This window comes from Hemiscyllium ocellatum, chromosome 22, assembly GCF_020745735.1.
Source record: "Hemiscyllium ocellatum isolate sHemOce1 chromosome 22, sHemOce1.pat.X.cur, whole genome shotgun sequence".
In the NCBI taxonomy this organism is placed as follows: Eukaryota; Metazoa; Chordata; class Chondrichthyes; order Orectolobiformes; family Hemiscylliidae; genus Hemiscyllium; species Hemiscyllium ocellatum.
Genome location: NC_083422.1, coordinates 32,783,354 through 32,802,432, shown reverse-complemented (window position 1 = coordinate 32,802,432; position 19,079 = coordinate 32,783,354). Strand labels below are relative to the sequence as shown.

The following is a 19,079-nucleotide window of genomic DNA, read 5'->3' as shown; positions in this document are numbered from 1 at the left end:
TTTTGTTTCAAAGCTGGTGGGATTACTTACGACCAAAGCGAGTTTCTTCCTTGTGTTACAACACCAGTGAATTTAGTTAGTCTTCTGGCATCCACTTCAAACCACTGTGCATAATCATTTCTCCCAGCACACCAAGCTCCATCATAGAAGTCATCTTCAAAGATGCCAGCCTGTGGGTAGAAAAAACAGTTTCAAAACTGATAGTGCTGATGTGCTGGAATTCTATTAACTTCCAGAGTGTAAATAATAATGACAGACAATAACTTAAATTATATTTTACCATTTAACTGCTAGTCATATAAAATCATGGATCTCCTGCCAGCAACAGTTGATATAATAGCAATAAGATCATTAACCACATTTAATTATTCTGCAATAATTAGTTGCCTTTTAATTACATGAACATTCATAATTGATCTTTTTGAACAATTTTCCTTCCAAATGGAATTTTAATGATAAAATTGTATAACTTTGGGCAAGCAAAGACAGTTATACAGGTTGAACTGGTACAGATGGTCAATAGTCAGCTGTGAAACATGAGAGATGACTGACCCGGAAGTACAATGGAAGAGCTTGACCCAATTTAACAACTGGGCCTCATTTAACTGCAACTTGGAGATGGAACTGGGGCCTGGAAGCAGTTTGTTCTGTTTGGATACACGGACAAGGTTGAGTCGACAGTGACATGGGTCATCGGAGGGAGGGTGGGTTTTGGGAAATTGGGGAGCGTAAGCTAGCAGTAGACCACCCAATTCATGTAGTATCTGGACAGCATTACTGATACTCCTCCCTCCATAATAAGCCTGTTTTAAACATTTGCTTGGAGGGCCAGTGTTTCTGATTTGACTGCAGCTGTTAAACAGACATTCTCCATGGTAGGCCATTAAAAAAAGATACTTTAGGCTCTTTCCTGTCTAGTATGACCTCAATTAAAATAAAGTAATGAGTCTCATGGCTATACTATTTTCAGCAGGTCCTACACTTTCACTCTGATGCCTAATGCCAAAGCATCTCTGTATTGTCCATATGCTGGTGAACCAAGCTGTTACCGTCAGGTGAAGGACATCAGTGATGCTGGCTGTAACATGAACTTCTTGGTGCCAATGGAGCCTTTCACCGTTATGCTACTGTATCCTGGGAAGACTCTTCAGCAGGATGCATTAGCACTGCCAGTGAGCAATAGGCTGCTGCTGTGTTCCTACACTCAGTGGGTGCAGGTATTTTACTGAGCTGGCTGGAAAGTCACAGGAGGGAGAATAGTTTTATGAAAACAGATTTTATTTGTGATAACTTTTGTTCTGGATTCTGGTTTCAGAATGACCACACTGATCAGTAGGAGGACAATGAGGACGGCATCGGTGAGATCCTGCAGAGTTTAAGCATTTGATTTTCATTGTTGTCTCTATGTGATCTCTCAATGAGTCTTGGCCACTTGTCAAGGCATCCATGCCCAAGTGTTCAGGGGTCCTCTCTGTCCATGAGATGGCTGTAGATATTCATTGTTCTTGCATCAGTCTATTTCATATCGATACAGAGGATTATCCTCACCACATTTCTATCTGATGGTCCAATGTTTATATTTGACGAGCAGGGCACACAGACTGGAATCCATGTGGTTCAGAAACAGGGGTTGACCTTCATAAAATCTCTAATCCCAATTAACTAATTCCACTCTCATCTCTTAATACCTCTGTCAGTGTGAAGGTAATGAACAAAAGGGCGCACAGAGAAAAAGGTACACCAAGGAAGGAGTCGCAGCATATCAGAGTAGGATGTTCACTTTGACTGCACTGATCAGGCCCTGAAACTGCCTTTTGCAGTTCAAGAGAGCTCTGTGATTAAAAGAAGTGATATTCAGGCCTGAATTTTCATGACGATATATCAAAAATGGCAGAAAGGCACAGAAGTAGCAAGTCCCACCTCCAAACATGACATATCCAATTTTTATGAGGGTGGCAATGGGGCTGGGGTGGGATTTCTGCTTGGAGATAGCTGGCTATTAAATCAACAGGTGCTTCCATTAAATGTAGGATTTTATAATCCACAAGTGTGAACGCTGAAATCTGCAGAGTAGATCAGGTAAAAACCAGGGTGATAATAAAAACAGGACATGCTAGAAAACTCAATAAGTCTGGCAGCATCTGTGGAGACAGAAACAGAGTGAATGGGGTAAGGAAAAGCCAGGGAACTATAGACCTGTGAGCCTATCATTGATGGTGGGCAATCTGCTGGAAAGGAATCCTGAGGGCCAGCATTTACATGTATTTGGAAAGGTAAGGACTGATTAGAGTTAGTCAGTATGGCTTTGTGCCTGGGAAATCATGTCTCACAAACTTCACTGAGTTTTTTGAAGAAGTAACAAAGAGGATTGATGAGGGTAGAGCGGTGGACGTGATCTATATGGGCTTCACTAAGGCTTTCCACAAGGTTCCTCGTGGGAGACTGGTTAGCAAGGTTAGATCTCTTGGAATACAAGGAGAACTAGCCATTTGGATACAGAACTGGCTCAAAGGTAGAAGACAGACGGTGGTGGTGGAGGGTTGCTTTTCAGACTGGAGGCCTGTGACCAGTGGTGTGCCACAAGGATTTGTGCTGGGTCCTCTACTGTTTGTCATTTATATAAATGATTTGGAGGTGAACAAAAGAGGTATAGTTGCTAAGTTTGTAAATGACATCATAATTTGAGGTGTAGTGGACAGTGAAGAAGGTTACCTCAGATTACAACGGGATCTTGATCAGATGGGCCAATGGGCTGAGCAGTGTTAGATGGAGTTTAACGTGGATAAATGAGAGGTGCTGCATTTTGGAAAAGCAAATCAGAACAGGACTTAAACACTTAATGTAAGGTACTAGGGAATGTTGCTGAACAAAGAAACCTTGGACTACAGGTTCATTGTTCCTTGACAGTAGAGTCGCAGGTAGATACGATAGTGAAGAAGGCATTTAGTATGCTTTCCTTTTTTGGTTAGAGCTTTGAGTATAGGACTTGGGAGGTCATGTGATTATACAGGACATTGGTTAAGCCACTTCTGGAATACTGCATGCAATTCTGGTCTCCCTTCTATTGGAAGGATATTGTGAAACTTGAAAGGGTTCAGAAAATATTTTCAAGGATGTTGCCAGGGTTGGAGGATTTGAGAGATAGGGAGAGACCGAATAGGCTGGGCCTCTTTTCCCTGGAGTGTTGGAGGCTGTGGGGTGATCTTATAGAGGTTTTTATAATCATTAGGGGCATGGATAGACAAGACCTTATCCCTGGGGTGGGGGAGTCCAGAACTAGAGGGTGGAGGTTCAGGCTGAGAAGTAAAAGATATAGAAGGGACCTAAGGGGCAACCTTTTCATGCAGAGGGTGGTGGGTGTATGGAATGAGCAGAGGAAGCATTTAAAAGGCATCTGGATGGGTATATGAATAGTAAGGATGTAAAGGGATATGGCTGAGTGCTGGCAAATGGGATTCGATTGGGTTGGGATGTCTGGTTGGCATGGACAATTTGGACCGATTTGGACAATTTCCATGTTGTGCATTTCTATTACTCTATGACTGTTCTTTAGAACTGGGGGTGTCCCCTTCCATTCCCTGGTGGTGTCTCTACAATTGCACGAACTCAGATTGTGAATTGGCTTTTCAAAAGTCAGAAGTCGTAATATTTGCTGAATGCTCGCACACCATTCCTGACTCCTTAAAAGCTGAAGCAGTCCATGTCTAAATGCAGCAACATCTGGATACCATCCAGACATGGGGTAAGTAAGTGTCATATACATGTAATCCTCACCACACAAGAGACAGGAATTGACCAGCTCCAACAAGAGAAAACATAACCATCTCCCCTTAACACTCCAAGGCCTTACCATCTCTATATCCCCAATTATTAACAATCTTGGTGTTAGCATCGACCAGAAATGAAACTGGTCTATCTATAAAAATACTATAGAACAAAAGTAAGCCAAAGACTCCAGATTCTGCATTAAGTACATCATCTCCTGTCACCTCACAATCTGTCCACCATCTCGGAGGCATAAGTTAGTCATGTAATGAAATACTTTCCTTTTACCTGAAGAGGTGAACCTCCAACCTCCCTCAAAAAGTCAACACCACGCACAGCAAAGGAGTCCTTTGATCAGCACCTCACCAGAACATTCAACATTCACTTCCCTCACAATAATGCTGTGGCAGCAGTATGTACCATATGTAAGATGGATTACAATAATGAACCAACATTCCTTTGATAAGAACTTCCAACTTTGATAAGATGTGACCTTTACCATCTGAAAGACAAGGGCAGCAGGTTTATGGGAATAGCACCACATGCAAATTCCCCTCCAAGTCATTCCCGTCCTGACTTAGAATGTATTACCAAACCTTCACTGCCCCAGGAAAAATCCTGAAACTCCCTTTCTAAAGAGCATTGTGAGTGTCTCCATTTTGTGACAACATATCTATGTCCCAAAAACTGCAGTGGTTTAAGATGGCAGCTCACCACCACCATCACTGTCTTACATGCATTTAGGGATGGGCAATAAATGATGGCCGAGTCAGCGAAGCGCATATCTTACAAAGACATAAAAATGAATAAATTGTGATTTACAACAGGATAAGCAGAATGACCTCATGATGGATGAATGTCAAAATCTACCTTAAAAACAGCAACACCAAGACCATTCGTTCTTACCGTTCAAGATAATTAAGGTAAAACATGGAGTTTTTTTTTCACATAGTTATGCATGACTTCATCTTGTGATATGATAGACTATTAACCAAATAGAATTTTGCAGTCTAAGCCCAAGGCAAGCTGTCTGATGGATTTGTCATTTATTATAAGCTGTTCAAAATAACTTGAAACCAAGATTGAGTTCTGCTCAATTTTTATAGTCTCAATTGACATTAAAATGTTTGACATGCAAAAAAAAATGTTGTATACCTGCAGTTGCAGCATCATAATTTTTATGTTAACTCAAAGAAGGTGGCACAAATATGTAACATTTTTGGAAAGTTTGTTTTACGGTATCCACACAAAGTTAACATTATTTGAAGTGATTATGCTTGTAAAAGTACTTAGTGCACTGTTTCAGGAAAAAAGAACTTTAAAGTAATGGTGTTTTATTTCTATTCAATACATTCTTTGCATAGCTTTCAAGTTGCATCATTTCACTGATTGCTGCAGGGCAACTTTAAACTATAAGTAAACTTCCCAGCTTTTGTCGTGAAATTATTGAGCATTGTTGCTTCAAAGCAGAATATTTCTAACAGCCAAGATTCTTAATTAAGAATGACGTTAATCGGTCCAAATTAACTCTACGTAGCTAACAGAGGAAAAATGAATAGCTGTGTAAAAAATATTATGTTGTACATTAATATGAGTGTGCCTTACTATATAATGTGTATTTAAGGGCAACTGGAGATGGATAATAAATGATGTCCTAGCCCGCAACACCCATAAGCCCTCAATGTTTTTTTTTTACGTTACTTACAAGAATACATATATATCCTAAGTATTTATTGTTGTCAATATCAATGTATGATCATTGATTTTAATAAATAAATTACTGAATTAGGTAAATAGTATTTACATTGTAAGTAAAAATATCAAATTGCTGGTGGATATAGAATTATAGAACCCCTACAGTGTAGAAGGAGGCCATTCAATCTATTGAGTCCACATCGATCCGCTGAAGAGCATCCCACCTGGACCCAGCCCCCTATCCTTTCCCCATAACCCCGCATTTCCCATGGCCAATCCCCCAATCTGGAGACTGCGAGCCATTTAGCATGGCCAATCCACCTAACCTGAGTATCTTTGGACTGTAGGAGGAAGCCGAACCACCTGGAGGAAACCCACACAGACACAGGGAGAATGTACAAACTCCACACAGATAGTCGCCTAAGACTGTCATTACTATACCATTGCTATAAAGCAATGGAGATCTGGAACAGGCGATGTTTCACTCTTTCTCAGTACTATATGACACAAAAGTATCTTCAACAAAGGGATAGAGGGGAACAAGGAAAAGTAGTGCCAAAAGAGGGAAAGCAAGAGAACAAAGGAAGTGAGATTTTGAAATGGCTGCTTGGATTGTATCTTAATACATAGGATTCATTTATCTGAAATGGTGAGCAGTTGCTGAACATCTGGGTATGAGATATAAGGAGGGACATTCTTTTTTTAATAACATTTGGAAAAGAATTTTCACTTCAGCATTTCCAGCACAGACCTGCTGGCCTTGCATACTCATGAACTGTGCAATTTTGTTTGTATGCCAATGTCGTGAGATACTGATGGCCAATTTTCTGATATTTGTTTCCTGAGTACCATGCTCATTGGAGACTGAATTTTTGACTTGCATTGAACAAATATCTAGCAAAAGGCCAACACATTATTGAGAGTATTATTAAGCCTTTGGCCTAATTTTAGTTCAAGGCATGGTGTAAAGTGAAAGGATATACAATGGAAATGCAGAATGAGTTATGAATCCAATTGCACTTTTGTCAAGATTAACACTTACATATCAACTACACGATAAGCACCCTGTTTGATTTTGGAAAATCAGGTTAGATTTAGGTTTTATTGCCACGTGTACTCAAGTACAGAAGAACAGCAGAAACTGAAATATGCATAATGTCACCATGCATAGCGCCCTCTTAGGTACAAGGTATCTAGGTACAAAAAAGTGTCAGTACATGTAGGAAAAGAGAGAAGCAAAGTTTAAAAAGTTAAGCATTACAGACCTTCATTGAATAAATAGAAAAATATATAAAATGATAGTTAATATTAAAGTCCTTATTAATATAAACTAGATAAAGAAAGTGCTAGGTATAAGAGGTGACAGATTCATCAATCTCTACTCTGCAATCCCACCTAAGTTGAATTTCATTGCTTATAATAAATATTGCTATGGCTGTTCCCATTGTCACTTTAGCACAATATCTCATCAATTTTAAACTGCTTTTTGTTTTATTCAAGTGAGAAATAATGAGAGCTGCCAAGGTTAGTGTAGATCATTTTTCACCTTAACATTAGTGTCATGTCTGCAGCCAGTGTACACATAAATGATTTGATTCTCAAACAGAATCTGGTCAACAGAAGTGGTTTGATATACCGTTTAAGGTTGAAACATTTCTCTTAAAGGTAGTCTGCAGTGAGGACCAAACTAACAAGTGATTAATGAGACTCACTTCAAATGGACATTTTTAAACTTAATACAAGAGAATTTCCAGCATTATTTTTCAGGAAATTAGCGGAGCATGGAAAAAAAACTAAATTGATTGCACCGATTGACATTTTAAAATAAATTTTTATTTACATTTTGTCAATACAACAATTCTTTTAATTTCGAACAATGAATGCTCTATCATTTGCTTTAGCAGGTGATACAGTTATATAATTAGGAAATCCTTTCCTCAGACAGAACTTGTGACCTTTAATATTATCAACACCGAACATATGATTTTGCAAAATTTCCGAAAACAAATAGAAATGATGGGTGGAATCATATCAGCCCTGCACAGGCAGCATGGAGACAGGATTGGGAGAAAAATTTGAAAATAGTATGTTGGGTCAATTCCCTGACATGTTCCCATTTCCAGCTGAGCTAGTGTAGTTGATGGGTTGATAGGCCAAATAAGAGTTCAACTGGAGGTAAATTATTGATTAATCCCTTCTACACTACTGGCCATTCTTTGATTTTTAAATCTCAAAAGGCTTCAGAGAACACCTGGAATTTGAACCCACTAGTTGTGTTTCGCATGCTAGCAACCCATCTGCTGTCTGAAATTAGATTAGATTCCCTACAGTTTGGAAACAGGCCCTTCAGCCCAACCAGTCCACACCGACTCTCTGAAGAGTAACCCACCCAGACCCATTTCCCTCTGACTAATGCACCTAACACTACGGGCAATTTAGCATAGCCAGTTCACCTAACCTGCACATCTTTGGACTGTGGGAGGAAACTGAAGGAAACGCGCACAGACACAGGGAGAATGTGCAAACTCCACACAGACAGTCGCCCGAGGCTGGAATTGAACCTGGGAACTGGTGCTATGAGGCAGTAGTGCTAACCACTGAGCCACCATGCCAACCTGAATTGGACATGGAACATAGAAGCAAACTTTTGATTGGCTGTCTCTCAAATTTCAATGCTGTGCCACCAGGAATATCACTCAGGCTCTTGATTTAAACAACAAAAAAATGTTCAAAGTTGGTAAGATTCAATAGAAGAAAAACAACAACTTGGTCTATCATACTGGTTGACTGGTCAAGTGGAACCATCTACTTTAATTAATATTTTCTTCTACTTTCCACCCATTTTATACCTTTCTTTATCAAGTATCTATATTTATTGGACTTACTGTTCAAGACTGTCCTAGATATAACATCACATGTTCTACTAACCATGCGTAACCCTTTAATTTCCTTTTCACTCTCCTGGTGAAAATTTGGAACATATGCCCACTTGTTACTGAGCTGTCATTAATCAAGGTAACTGTCTTTTGCTAGTTAACTTCTCCAAATCTTCAGGAAAATTATTATGAGATTAAAGTTAGAAGGCCATTTTAATTTTTAAAAATATAATTAAGACCCTTACTGCAGTGGCTCTTGTAATGATTCCAAAAGACCTTTCAATAAGAGAGGGCTCAGAATCCCAGATAGCATTCTAACTGTGGCCTAAAACCAGTATTTTATGCAGATTCAACATCGCATCCTTCTCTTCATGTGCAATACTGCTTTATGAAAACTCCAAAATCACGTTTGTCCTATCGTTTTGGGTTTATTGGGCTCTTCCTTCTGCTAAAATTCTGCTACTGGGGCTGTAGAGTGGTTCAGTGGTTAGCACTGCTGCCTCACAGCACCAGGGTGCCAGGTTCGATCCCAGCCTGGGGCAACTGTCAGTGTGGAGTTTGCACATTCTCCCCCTGTCTGCGTGGGTTTCCTGCAGGTGCTCCGGTTTCCTCCCACAGTCCAAAGATGTGCAGGTCAGGTGAATTGGCCATGCTAAATTGCCCATACTGTTAAGGTGCATTAAGTCAGAGGGAAATGGGTCTGAGTGGGTAACTCTTCGAAGGGTCGATGTGGACGAGTTGGGCTGAGGAGCCTGTTTCCACACTGTAGGAAATCTAATCTAAAATTGTGCAAGAAATTCCAGCTTGATACTTTGTGAAATATCTGCACTGAAGTGAGTATCCTGTCACCAAGTCACCCTTGATTCACTGTGGCCACCCAGCTTGGAGTCGATTCGCAACTGAGGAGTTCTAATCTCCTGGTTACTTTTCTTTGAGGGTCCATTTCAAAAGTTGGGTGGAGGGGCATGGGGACATATCCACAGAGATGAGCTCAAGATGGTTTGTCTTTCCCCACACCTTCTGTCTGGCCAAATTCTCACCCGCTCCCTTCCCCACCAGAGGCTGTGGGCACTGATAGCCTCCAGCTTAGACTGTGCTGACAGGGTTTTTGATTTGGTCTTAGGGGAGGGAGAGCAGATGTGGAAGTACTACCCACGGTTGCCGGAGTGGGCTGGCCAGCCTCCTGAGTGTGGTGGTTCTTCCTGATGTGCCCTAGCTCATGACAGGGCTTTGTAATGCTCAGGGTTGTTCATAGTCCATGCTCCCTATGTTTGCTACTAAGTAGTCATTGTGTGATTTCTAACACAGCAACAGTCAAATTCTGAGGAAGGGTCACTCGACCTGAAACATTAACTCTGATTTTTTCTCCACGCATGCTGCTGAGCTTTTCCAGCAATTTCTGATTTTGTTTATCTATTTCAATTCCAATTTCCAATCTTGTCACCTTCACCTGGCCCATCTCCGATTCCTCACTTCCCTTCCTCCTTATGTCTGTTTCCATTTCTCGGGATAGGCTGGTCACCAAGATCCACTACAAATCCCATCGGCTCACACACTGACCTTGACCACACATTCTCACACCCTACTTCATTTAGAAATCCATCAAATTCTCCCAATTTATTTGTCACCATCGCTTCAGTACAGATGGTGCCACCATACACAGGGGCATGGGGCGGGAGGGGAGCTTAGAAATACCCACCTTCTTCCTCAGGCAAGGATTCCCCATTTCCCGCACTTCTGTCCTCAACCATTCCCATAGATAAACGATCCTTAGATAAGTACATGAAGAATTTTGGGATAGTGTAGGGATACCGGCTAAGAATGGTTCACAGGTCAGTACAACATTGAGGGCTGAAGGGCTTGTTCTGCGCTGTATTGTTCTATGTTCTATGTTCTAACTCAGCCATTATCTCACTTAGTTCTGATTATCTTATTCAGTATTTCTTCTGCTCTGGCCTGCTATTCATGATCTCCTTGGTCATGTACCCCTTTCACATCTCTCTCTCTCTCTCTCTCTCTCCCTCTGGACTCCATCTCCACCTAACCACTTACCTCTCCCCTTCTAACCCAGTCCCCCAATTTGGCATCAGCAGTTTTATCATAGCTACTAACAGTTCTGATGAAGAGTCAGCAGAGTTTAAACATTAACTCTGTTTTCTTCTCTCAAATGTTGTCAGACCTGTTGAGTTTCTCAAGCACTTACTGTTTTTTGTTTTAAATCTCCAACATCCGCAGTTTGTTGTTTTATTTTCCAGTTTGATATGTTCCCACAGTCAGGGAAACGCTTTCCCTACTTGCCCTATTAAAGGTGAGATTAAAGAGCAAGTCATACAACAAATGCAATTATTCTGTACATAGTTAGGCAGCTAGAATGATGGAGATTTCATATTGATTTAAATCCTCCCAACTACACCTACAGCAACAATCCTCTGATGTTGCTTCTTTGATGTAATACCAATACCACTTGCCAAGAAATCACCCCTGCTCAAAACATAAATATTCTTTCAAATACATACCTGGATATTCAGTCTGCCTCTGTGTGCCCCCAGGCCGTAACGTTTGACGGTAGATGCATGGAGTTGGAAGTCATCAATTCGCAAAGCCTCCAAACCCAGAGGAGGACATTCTGGTAAAGAACAGGAGGAAATAATTCAAACCTGTAATACATCAGCACTAAACACTTTAACACACCCTTCTAGTTATTGTTGCTGTCGGTTGAAATATTTTTTGGTTACTCATGTGACAGAATTCCGCAAAGGCAAATAAAGTATAACAACTTTTCTTTCAACCTAATTCCTTCCTAAATTAAAATGTTAGCTAAAGATACTTTATTCTGCTTTTATCTTCTTTTAAACTTGGATCATTGATATTGCTCAAACTTATAAACAGGAGGTCATGAGTGGAATAGCTAACCCTGGATTTGAGTACATAATCTGGGCTGTTTCAGAGCAACACACTGACTCAAGGAACTATTGTCATGACCACATACTGTATTGGTAATATCTATTCCTAGAATGAGAGAGTTCTTTAGTGGTCTGGTCATTATTCATCCTTTACCCAACATCACTAGAACAGATTATCTAGTCATCATCGAACTGCTGTCTGTAGGTGTTTATCGTGTGAAAATTGTCTGTCACCTCTCCTACATTAAATAAATGACCTAATTTCAAAGTTACTTCTCTGACTGTAAAGCACTTTGGGATGTCTTAGACTGTGAAATAATGTGGAGAGACCAGTGTTGGACTGGGGTGGACAAAGTAACACAACACTGGGTTAAAGTCCAACAGGTTTATTTGAAAGGTACTGTATAAATGTAAGTCTTTTTATTTCCAATTATACTAATGATCTGAAGTCCACCAGCACCCAAGTACCCTGCTGCATAATGAGCCAAAATTTTGAACCAGAGCTTCAGTTTTCACTGACTAGAATTGTTTGGAACGGGATCTCAACCTGCCATTAATTCACCCAGAGACAGAGTGTCAAGCAATATACCAAAGGCTCACTTACGTATTTAAATAAATAATGTTCACAAAGAAAAATTGAATAAAACATGCTTTGCATGTGTAAAGGGGGCAATGTGGATAAGATTATTTCCCTCAAAGGAACTTTGCCATTTGTTTCACATAAAGTTCTTCTGAAATGGCTCCAAGTTAAAACGAAGGTTTCTGACTCTTCAGAGTTCAAGAATAGTAGATCAAATACCAGTAAGAAATCAGTGAAGTTAACGTTCCTTTGATAGATGTGGAAGAAGATTTCAAAATATTAATGTCTGCAGCTTAACAGGTGAAATTGTAATTCTAGCTCTGATTAAGTTCTGGTAGAAATATTAAAAAAACATTTAAAAAAAGTCTCTGCTACTGAAGTTGCTGAGGTGTGAAGACAGTAAACATCGTGACTGCAAGCTAACTTTTAAAAATGTTTTTATTTGAAAGCAATTCAGGCTACTATGTTTGCATTCTCACAAAGATGTCTTGGCTCAATAATCAACTGTGACTCATGCGTTATTTAAGAAAAAGTCATATTGAAAAGCTGCTGACAAGAGAAATCTCACTGATTTTGTCCAAAAAATCTGTGGTTTGCCAACAGGATACAGGAATCAACTTTCTAAAGAGAAAATAAATACTGTAGACTGGCTCTAAGGGCGGAATATTGTCAGGCACTTGAATAACATGAACATTGGCAAGTACTGGGGAGAATTACCAGAGGATAGTAGTGAGAAACTTCCTCACATCAAGAGCAAGAAGTCCCATTTTCCAACCAAGTGTTGATGGCAAGCCAAGATTCTCACTCATACAAAGGACTTTTTGTATGCATCAGTATCCTCATTGTTATGCCATTTGGCCCCATTGATGTGCAAAATGCCCAAAAATCGAAGAGAGAACAGTAAACTGGTGACTCCAGGTTGCTGCTTCCTCCTCTAGCCCTCTATTAGTTACCAATATGTCCCCATATAATCCCCAGGCAGTGGCTATATGCCCCCACCCCCAGGCCCTGAGGAGCCAATTGCTGCCCTTCTGAATTTGCTGGAACTGTGCAGGGCAGCTCCAGAGTGCCAGCGCTTGACTGATAAAGGATTGGGCTGTAACAATGGCACTGAAACCAGAATTCCTGTGAGGTCCCAGTATTTACAAATAATTCCATCTGTGGTATGTGGGAGAATACAATGACATAATAAGGTAGGGTGGGAGGTCTGAGATGAGTTTGGGAAGATGGAATGAGAAACCCATTGGGGCTTGCAGATAGAAACATTCCATGAAACTTGCTAACAATGACACACAGCAATTTTCATGGTAAGATTCCGCCCCAAATCTCCAATCAAATGTTCAGCCAGACCACACTCCCAGAATAATAGCAAAACTTATGATACTTTCTCTATTTATGCATGAGTGGTATGGTAACTTCAGGTAAAGCACTGATGCATAGTGAAAATGAATATTTTACAGTTGCTCTCAGAGTTATGTGACTCTGTTTTTAGCTCTGCAAAAACAGCATTTCACTCTCTGCTGTGCCATTGACCTTCACTGAAATTCACAATTTTATTTGCCATCATCGATACAAACCAAACCCACATATGACATTTAATGCAATAATTAGTGTGAGTAGCCTAACAATGAGATAAATGTTAACTGCTGTCAATCAATTTGCTAGCAATCAAATTAATAAAAGTCAAATCTAATTTCTATAACTTTTCAGACAATTGTATAGAGTTTCCAATTTTTAATTTCTTTTTTTTCTTCATGCCTCACAGTTCCCTCTGACTCTTTCTTTTTTTAGATTAGATTACTTAGTGTGGAAACAGGCCCTTCGGCCCAACAAGTCCACACCGACTCTCCAAAGAGCAACTCACCCAGACCCATTCCCCTACATTTACCCCTTCAGCTAACACTACAGGCAATTTAGCATGGCCAGTTCACCTAACCTGCACATCTTTGGACTGTGGGAGGAAACTGGAGCAACCGAAGGAAACCCACGCAGACACGGGGAGAATGTGCAAACTCCACACAGACAGTTGCCCAAGGCGGGAATTGAACCTGGCACCCTGGCGCTGTGAGGCAGCAGTGCTAACCACTGAGGCAGCCCCTTCACTCCCTCATTTCTCCTTCTGTACCTGAATTGGGATATTATTGAATATATCTATTCTAATTCACTCTCCTAAACCCTTCCACTGTTTATTTCCTAATCTTTAAATTTTATTATGAAGATTGTCATGGTCACTTAGTTCTCAGATGAGTCATTTGATTGCGTTAGACCACTATCAGCCTACACTTTACATGTCTCTATGAGCTGAGGGATGTAGGCTCAATCGAATTAATGACAGATGTCACAAGGTAGCCCTCTATACAAAATCTGGTCTATTGTTTCCATATCACATGTCTTCCTTCTTTATATTAAAACATTGCTTTGACCTCAGCTGATGTTATTAACGGGCCAGTCAAATCTCAGGCACAGATCAGGTTTGACAGATCATATTTTTAATTTGTTTTCATATTAAAAGATGATTCTCTCGCTGAAACAAAAGCACATCATGCTGTAAATTTTAATTGAACAATAAAAAAAATTGAAGTTTATTCCAAAAGGAACAGTATGATCTAAGATAACTATTTATATTGCAACTTCAATGAGTTTGAAACACAAAGTGGAAGTATAACCCTAATAATCGCAAAATACTCTTTTATAATTGAAAAGTAAGAAAACAGTTTTTGTATTGTATCTAAAACATACCCCTGGTGCACTATCCAAAACAACCCTCACATACTATTCATACCAGAATCAATAAATCCTATACCTTGGTAGATTTAAAGCACTTGTCACTTCATCTTTTAGACTGGATGTTCAGGTAGTTTCTTCCTGAAATTATCATACATCTGCTTAAATGCACTCTGCTGTAAGGAACCTCTTCAGGGTTTTATCCAAACACATCCAGGACTAACACAAATTCTTCATTAATGATAACCTAGTTCACTGAGTACATTTCCCTCTCACAGACATGTGTCTATTAAGCCATCTTATTCCCAGGATTTCACAGGACTGCCCCATTCAAACCCAAAAGTAAATTTGAAATTCTCTTCCTCTTAGCTGTGGGTCTTTCCCTTAAGCTTAAAAATAAAATAAAATCCATAACTCTATAATAAACATATACACCTCCTCCGGTCCAAATCCAGATACTTCAATGGGAGTCAGAGACGCAGTGAGTGCAGATACACAACCAGGCAAGCAATTCACTCTTGAGAGTTCTCCAGCTAGCCAAGAGAGGAATGTCCCAGGATCTGGCACACGGAGGATTGCGAGAGAGCAGCCTCATGCTTACCTGGCAGAAGATGACTCTGTAGTGTACAATGTGGCATATACGTATGCCTTTGGCCTTTCTGGTTGGAGATCCCTAATGCTTGGTTCCCTCTGTGCACAAATTTGAAACTGCTAGAAATTGCCTAGCAGTGGCTATGCCAGGCAGATGGCACCTACAGGGAGGATCAATGCTGAAGGAAGCCCAGGGAGTAGGCAGCCTCCATGCCTGTCTGCTGGACCTTTCAGGGGACTGTGTTGTTCTCATTTAAAAGCCCTCTGTGCATGCTGCAGCCTCCTCCTTCACAGATTGAGTCACTTATCCCACCCACTCTGACTGTATTCACAACCATTTTCTTCCCATCAGACACTTTCAAGAGCCAGCCATGTGACAGTGAGTCCTCCTCTTTCTGCGGCTTCTATTTTCACTCACTATGATAGCGAGTGCCTAACCGTCCACAACCCCTTCCTAGAATCCCATCCTGTCAACCCCTCTGGATTCATATTGCCCCTTTCCAGCCATTTACATTCACGCACACCTCCCTACCCTTCTCACCCAGACTCTGGTAAACAGTGCCTGGAGTGGTCATTCACAGCACCCCTTCCCTCACCCACTGCACCTGAATCCAGGATGCTACTGAATAAACACCCCCTCCCTCATTACACCCTTCCCAGCCATGCTTTATAGTATCACCTTCTTTGAAGTCCCACTGCTCCCCCCGACAATTACTCTGTGCCCTTGCACAGAACCTGCAGTCCCCAATCACAGGATTAATCAGTGCTGAGGCAGCACTCTCAGTCCATTCATCCCCTACTCCTTTAACCCTTTGCCAGTGTGGACGGTTCATTGCCCTCAACTGACATAACTGGACTTATCCAAGCAAACTCTGTCTTTAACCTTGACAGGTGCCTGGTCATCTCACCAAGTGCATTTGCCCCACATGGCCCATTTCTGGATTGCAGAGGCATGAAGCCCCTGAGCAAGACTGTAGGGATTATAATGAGGTCACAGATAACAAAGGGAGTGTCAGAGAGATACTTGCACACTGGCAGCTGACTCTGAATGAGGCAGTACTAAGGTCAAGGACTGTTCATGTGTGAATAAAGGGTGATTTGGTGACAGGATACCAGCCTCTTTGGAGTTATTTCAAAGGCTGTGCCCCCACCAGATACCTGACTGTGTCCAGTGCCCTTGGGTAGTATGGGAGACTATCCTTCACTTGCTGTGCCAGGAATCCTTGACTGACAGGCAAGTCCCTTAACTTCATTGTAGAGTTGAGCACATAACTGCTTGCTTGTTACACATGCAGTGTGCTTGTGACGGAAGCTGCTGCACATGGAGCAGATATGCAATTGACATCACACCTCCCATACAGTAGGATGTGTGCCCCCTAGGCTGAGGACTGCTGTGCAGCAAGTTAAGGTGTCCAGTTGCTTAAATGCACTAATTGGTAGAGATTGACAGGACGGAGAATCTGTGAGCAAGCAGGTAGGTGCTGAGTGAGTGAGCAGTAAGATATAACAATTACAGGGATGCAGCCTGGTCCAGTCTGTGAGCTAGGTGCCTGCCACTGCATGAAAGTGTCATTGGTGCAGCCTTTGAACACAAGTTGTTGGTACATGCTGCAGTCTATTCATAGTAAACATGATATGATGGTGTTGATAGGTAGCTGGTAGATGCAAATGCCCACGGAGAAGGAGTGCATTGGTTGGCACCCATCGGTCATGACCAGCATTCTTTCTAATTTTCCTTCCAGTTGTATGGGCTTCCCTGGTCTATGTGCGGCAGCTACTTTCAGAACTGGAAGAGCCAATGTTGATCGCCATGAATAGAACCTTGAATGTGGCTGTGCATACTCACAGCCATGCAGCGCAGGAGGGACATTCATCATGACCAAGATACTGTTGACTTGTTTCCAACACAGAAGTCATTTGGAGCAAGCAGTGATCCTAAATCCCTAGGTATACGCTCTGGTTGGCTTGTCGAGTTTTAATGATATGTAGCTTGGTTGGTGAGTTTGGTAAAATGGGAGTTTGCATATTAATAGGGCAGGTTTGACAGTTAATAAGATGTTTCTCTGGTAGAATCTCTGGTTGTCTAGTAGTGAATATGGATTAGGTTCTCTGGCTGTCTAGTGGTGAATATGGGTTAGAATCACTAATTGTCTTGTGGTGGATATGGGTTAAACTCTCTGGTTGTCTACTGGTAGATATGGATCAGGTTCTCTGGTGGTCTATGGGTGAATAAGTGTCAGGTTGTCTGACAGTTTCATGGTGTACAAATGAGACTCTGTCTTCTTACTGGTGGTTCTGAATCAGAGTTGAGATGTACATTTATTTCACACCTGTTTGGTGTGCAAGTGGAGCCACATATAGGCCAGAGTTAGCAAGAATCTCCATTAGATATTGTTGTCCTTAAATCTCAACACAAAGAAAGAAACTCCAAGTTTTAGAAATGGTTCTCACCTTCATTAAAAACAATTGCACTGATTTGTGCACCAGAATTGTTAAGACCTAATGCAGAACAATATTGCAGGAATCCTGACAATCAATGTCAAAATCATCTGCCACCCCAATGCAGGTCAGACAGCAGTATTTTAGCATTTAAATTTCTATGGTAAATATTTCAGTTTCTTATATGAACTCACTTCTTCCTTTATATGCAAATAAAAATGTTTGAAAATGAATTAAATTGAATTGAATTAAATTTATTGTCATGTGTACCAAGGCACAGTGAAAAGTTTTGTCTTTCATGCAATACAGGCAGATTATTTAGTTAAGCAGCATAGATAAGTAAATAATAAGTAAACAGTGGCAATAAACAAAAACACAGTTATAGGTGAATGGTCAGGGTTTGTGAGTCTATTCAGTATTCTAACAACAGAAGGGTAGAAACTTTCAAAACTGGCTTATGCATGTGTTCAGGCTTCTGTACCTTCTCCCTAGTGGTACAGGTTGAAGAGAAACATTGCCAGGATGGGATGGATCTTTAAGAATGCTGTCAGCCTTTCCTTGACAGCGGGCCTGGTAGATGGATTCTATAGATTGAAGGTTTTCCTTTGTGATTGTCCGGGACGAGTTCACCACTCTCTGTAACAGTCTCCGAACTTGAATGGTACAGTTGCCATACCAGACAGAATGCTCTCAGTGGTGTACTTATAAAAATTGGCAAAGGTATTCACCGTCATGCCAAATTCCTCAGTTGCCTGGGGACAAGAGATGTTGTTGGGCCTTTGTAACCAGTGCATCCACATGAAGAGTCCAAGAAAGCCTGTTGTTGATGACCACTCCCAGGAGCTTGACACTCTCCACTCGTTCCACCTCTGTGCTGTCAATGTGTAGGGGGGCATGAGTAACATCCTGCTGAGAGTCAATTATGAGTTCCTTGGTTTTGCCAGCATTGAGAGCTAGATTGTTCTCTGTGCACTATTTTTCCAGGTCTTCCACCTCTCATCTGTAGTCTGTCTTGTCGCCTCTGAGATTCGACCAACTATGGTGGTGTCATCAGCAAATGTGTAAATGGCATTAGTCTGGTATTTGGCGACACAGTCATGGGTATACAGTGAGTACAGTAGGGGTCTGAGTATGCACCCAATTGGAACTCCAGTGTTGAGTGTTAGTGACAATGAAATATTGTCCCCAGTCTTCACTCATTGTGGCCTGTGGGTCAGAAAACTGAGGATCCAGTTGCTCAGAGTGGGACTTAGTCCAAGATCACTAAGTTTAGTAATCAGTCTCGAGGGGATAATAGTATTGAAGGCTGAACTGTAGTCAATGAGTAGGATTCTCACATAGCTGTTCTTGGTGTCAAGATGTTCTAGGGAGGAGTGAAGAGCAAGTGATATGGCATCTGACCTGGATCTCTTGGTCCGATAGGCAAATTGGAGAGGGTCGAGAGTAGTGGGGAGGCTGGAGTTGATTAATGCCATGTCCAGCCTTTCAAAATAATATCTACAAGAC

The 19,079-nt window shown here is 41.1% G+C and overlaps 1 protein-coding gene across 1 annotated transcript in view; it reads right to left on the bottom strand.

Moving 5' to 3' along the window:
* Positions 1 to 19,079, bottom strand: part of LOC132826145 (inactive carboxypeptidase-like protein X2) — a 189,809-nt gene that overhangs the window by 118,489 nt on the left and 52,241 nt on the right. Inside the window, exons 4-5 of the mRNA XM_060841791.1 lie at positions 10,853 to 10,962; positions 31 to 170 (exon numbers count right to left, since the gene is read on the bottom strand). Of these exons, the coding sequence (XP_060697774.1) occupies positions 31 to 170; positions 10,853 to 10,962 (250 nt within the window). The remainder of the gene's footprint in view (positions 1 to 30; positions 171 to 10,852; positions 10,963 to 19,079) is intronic.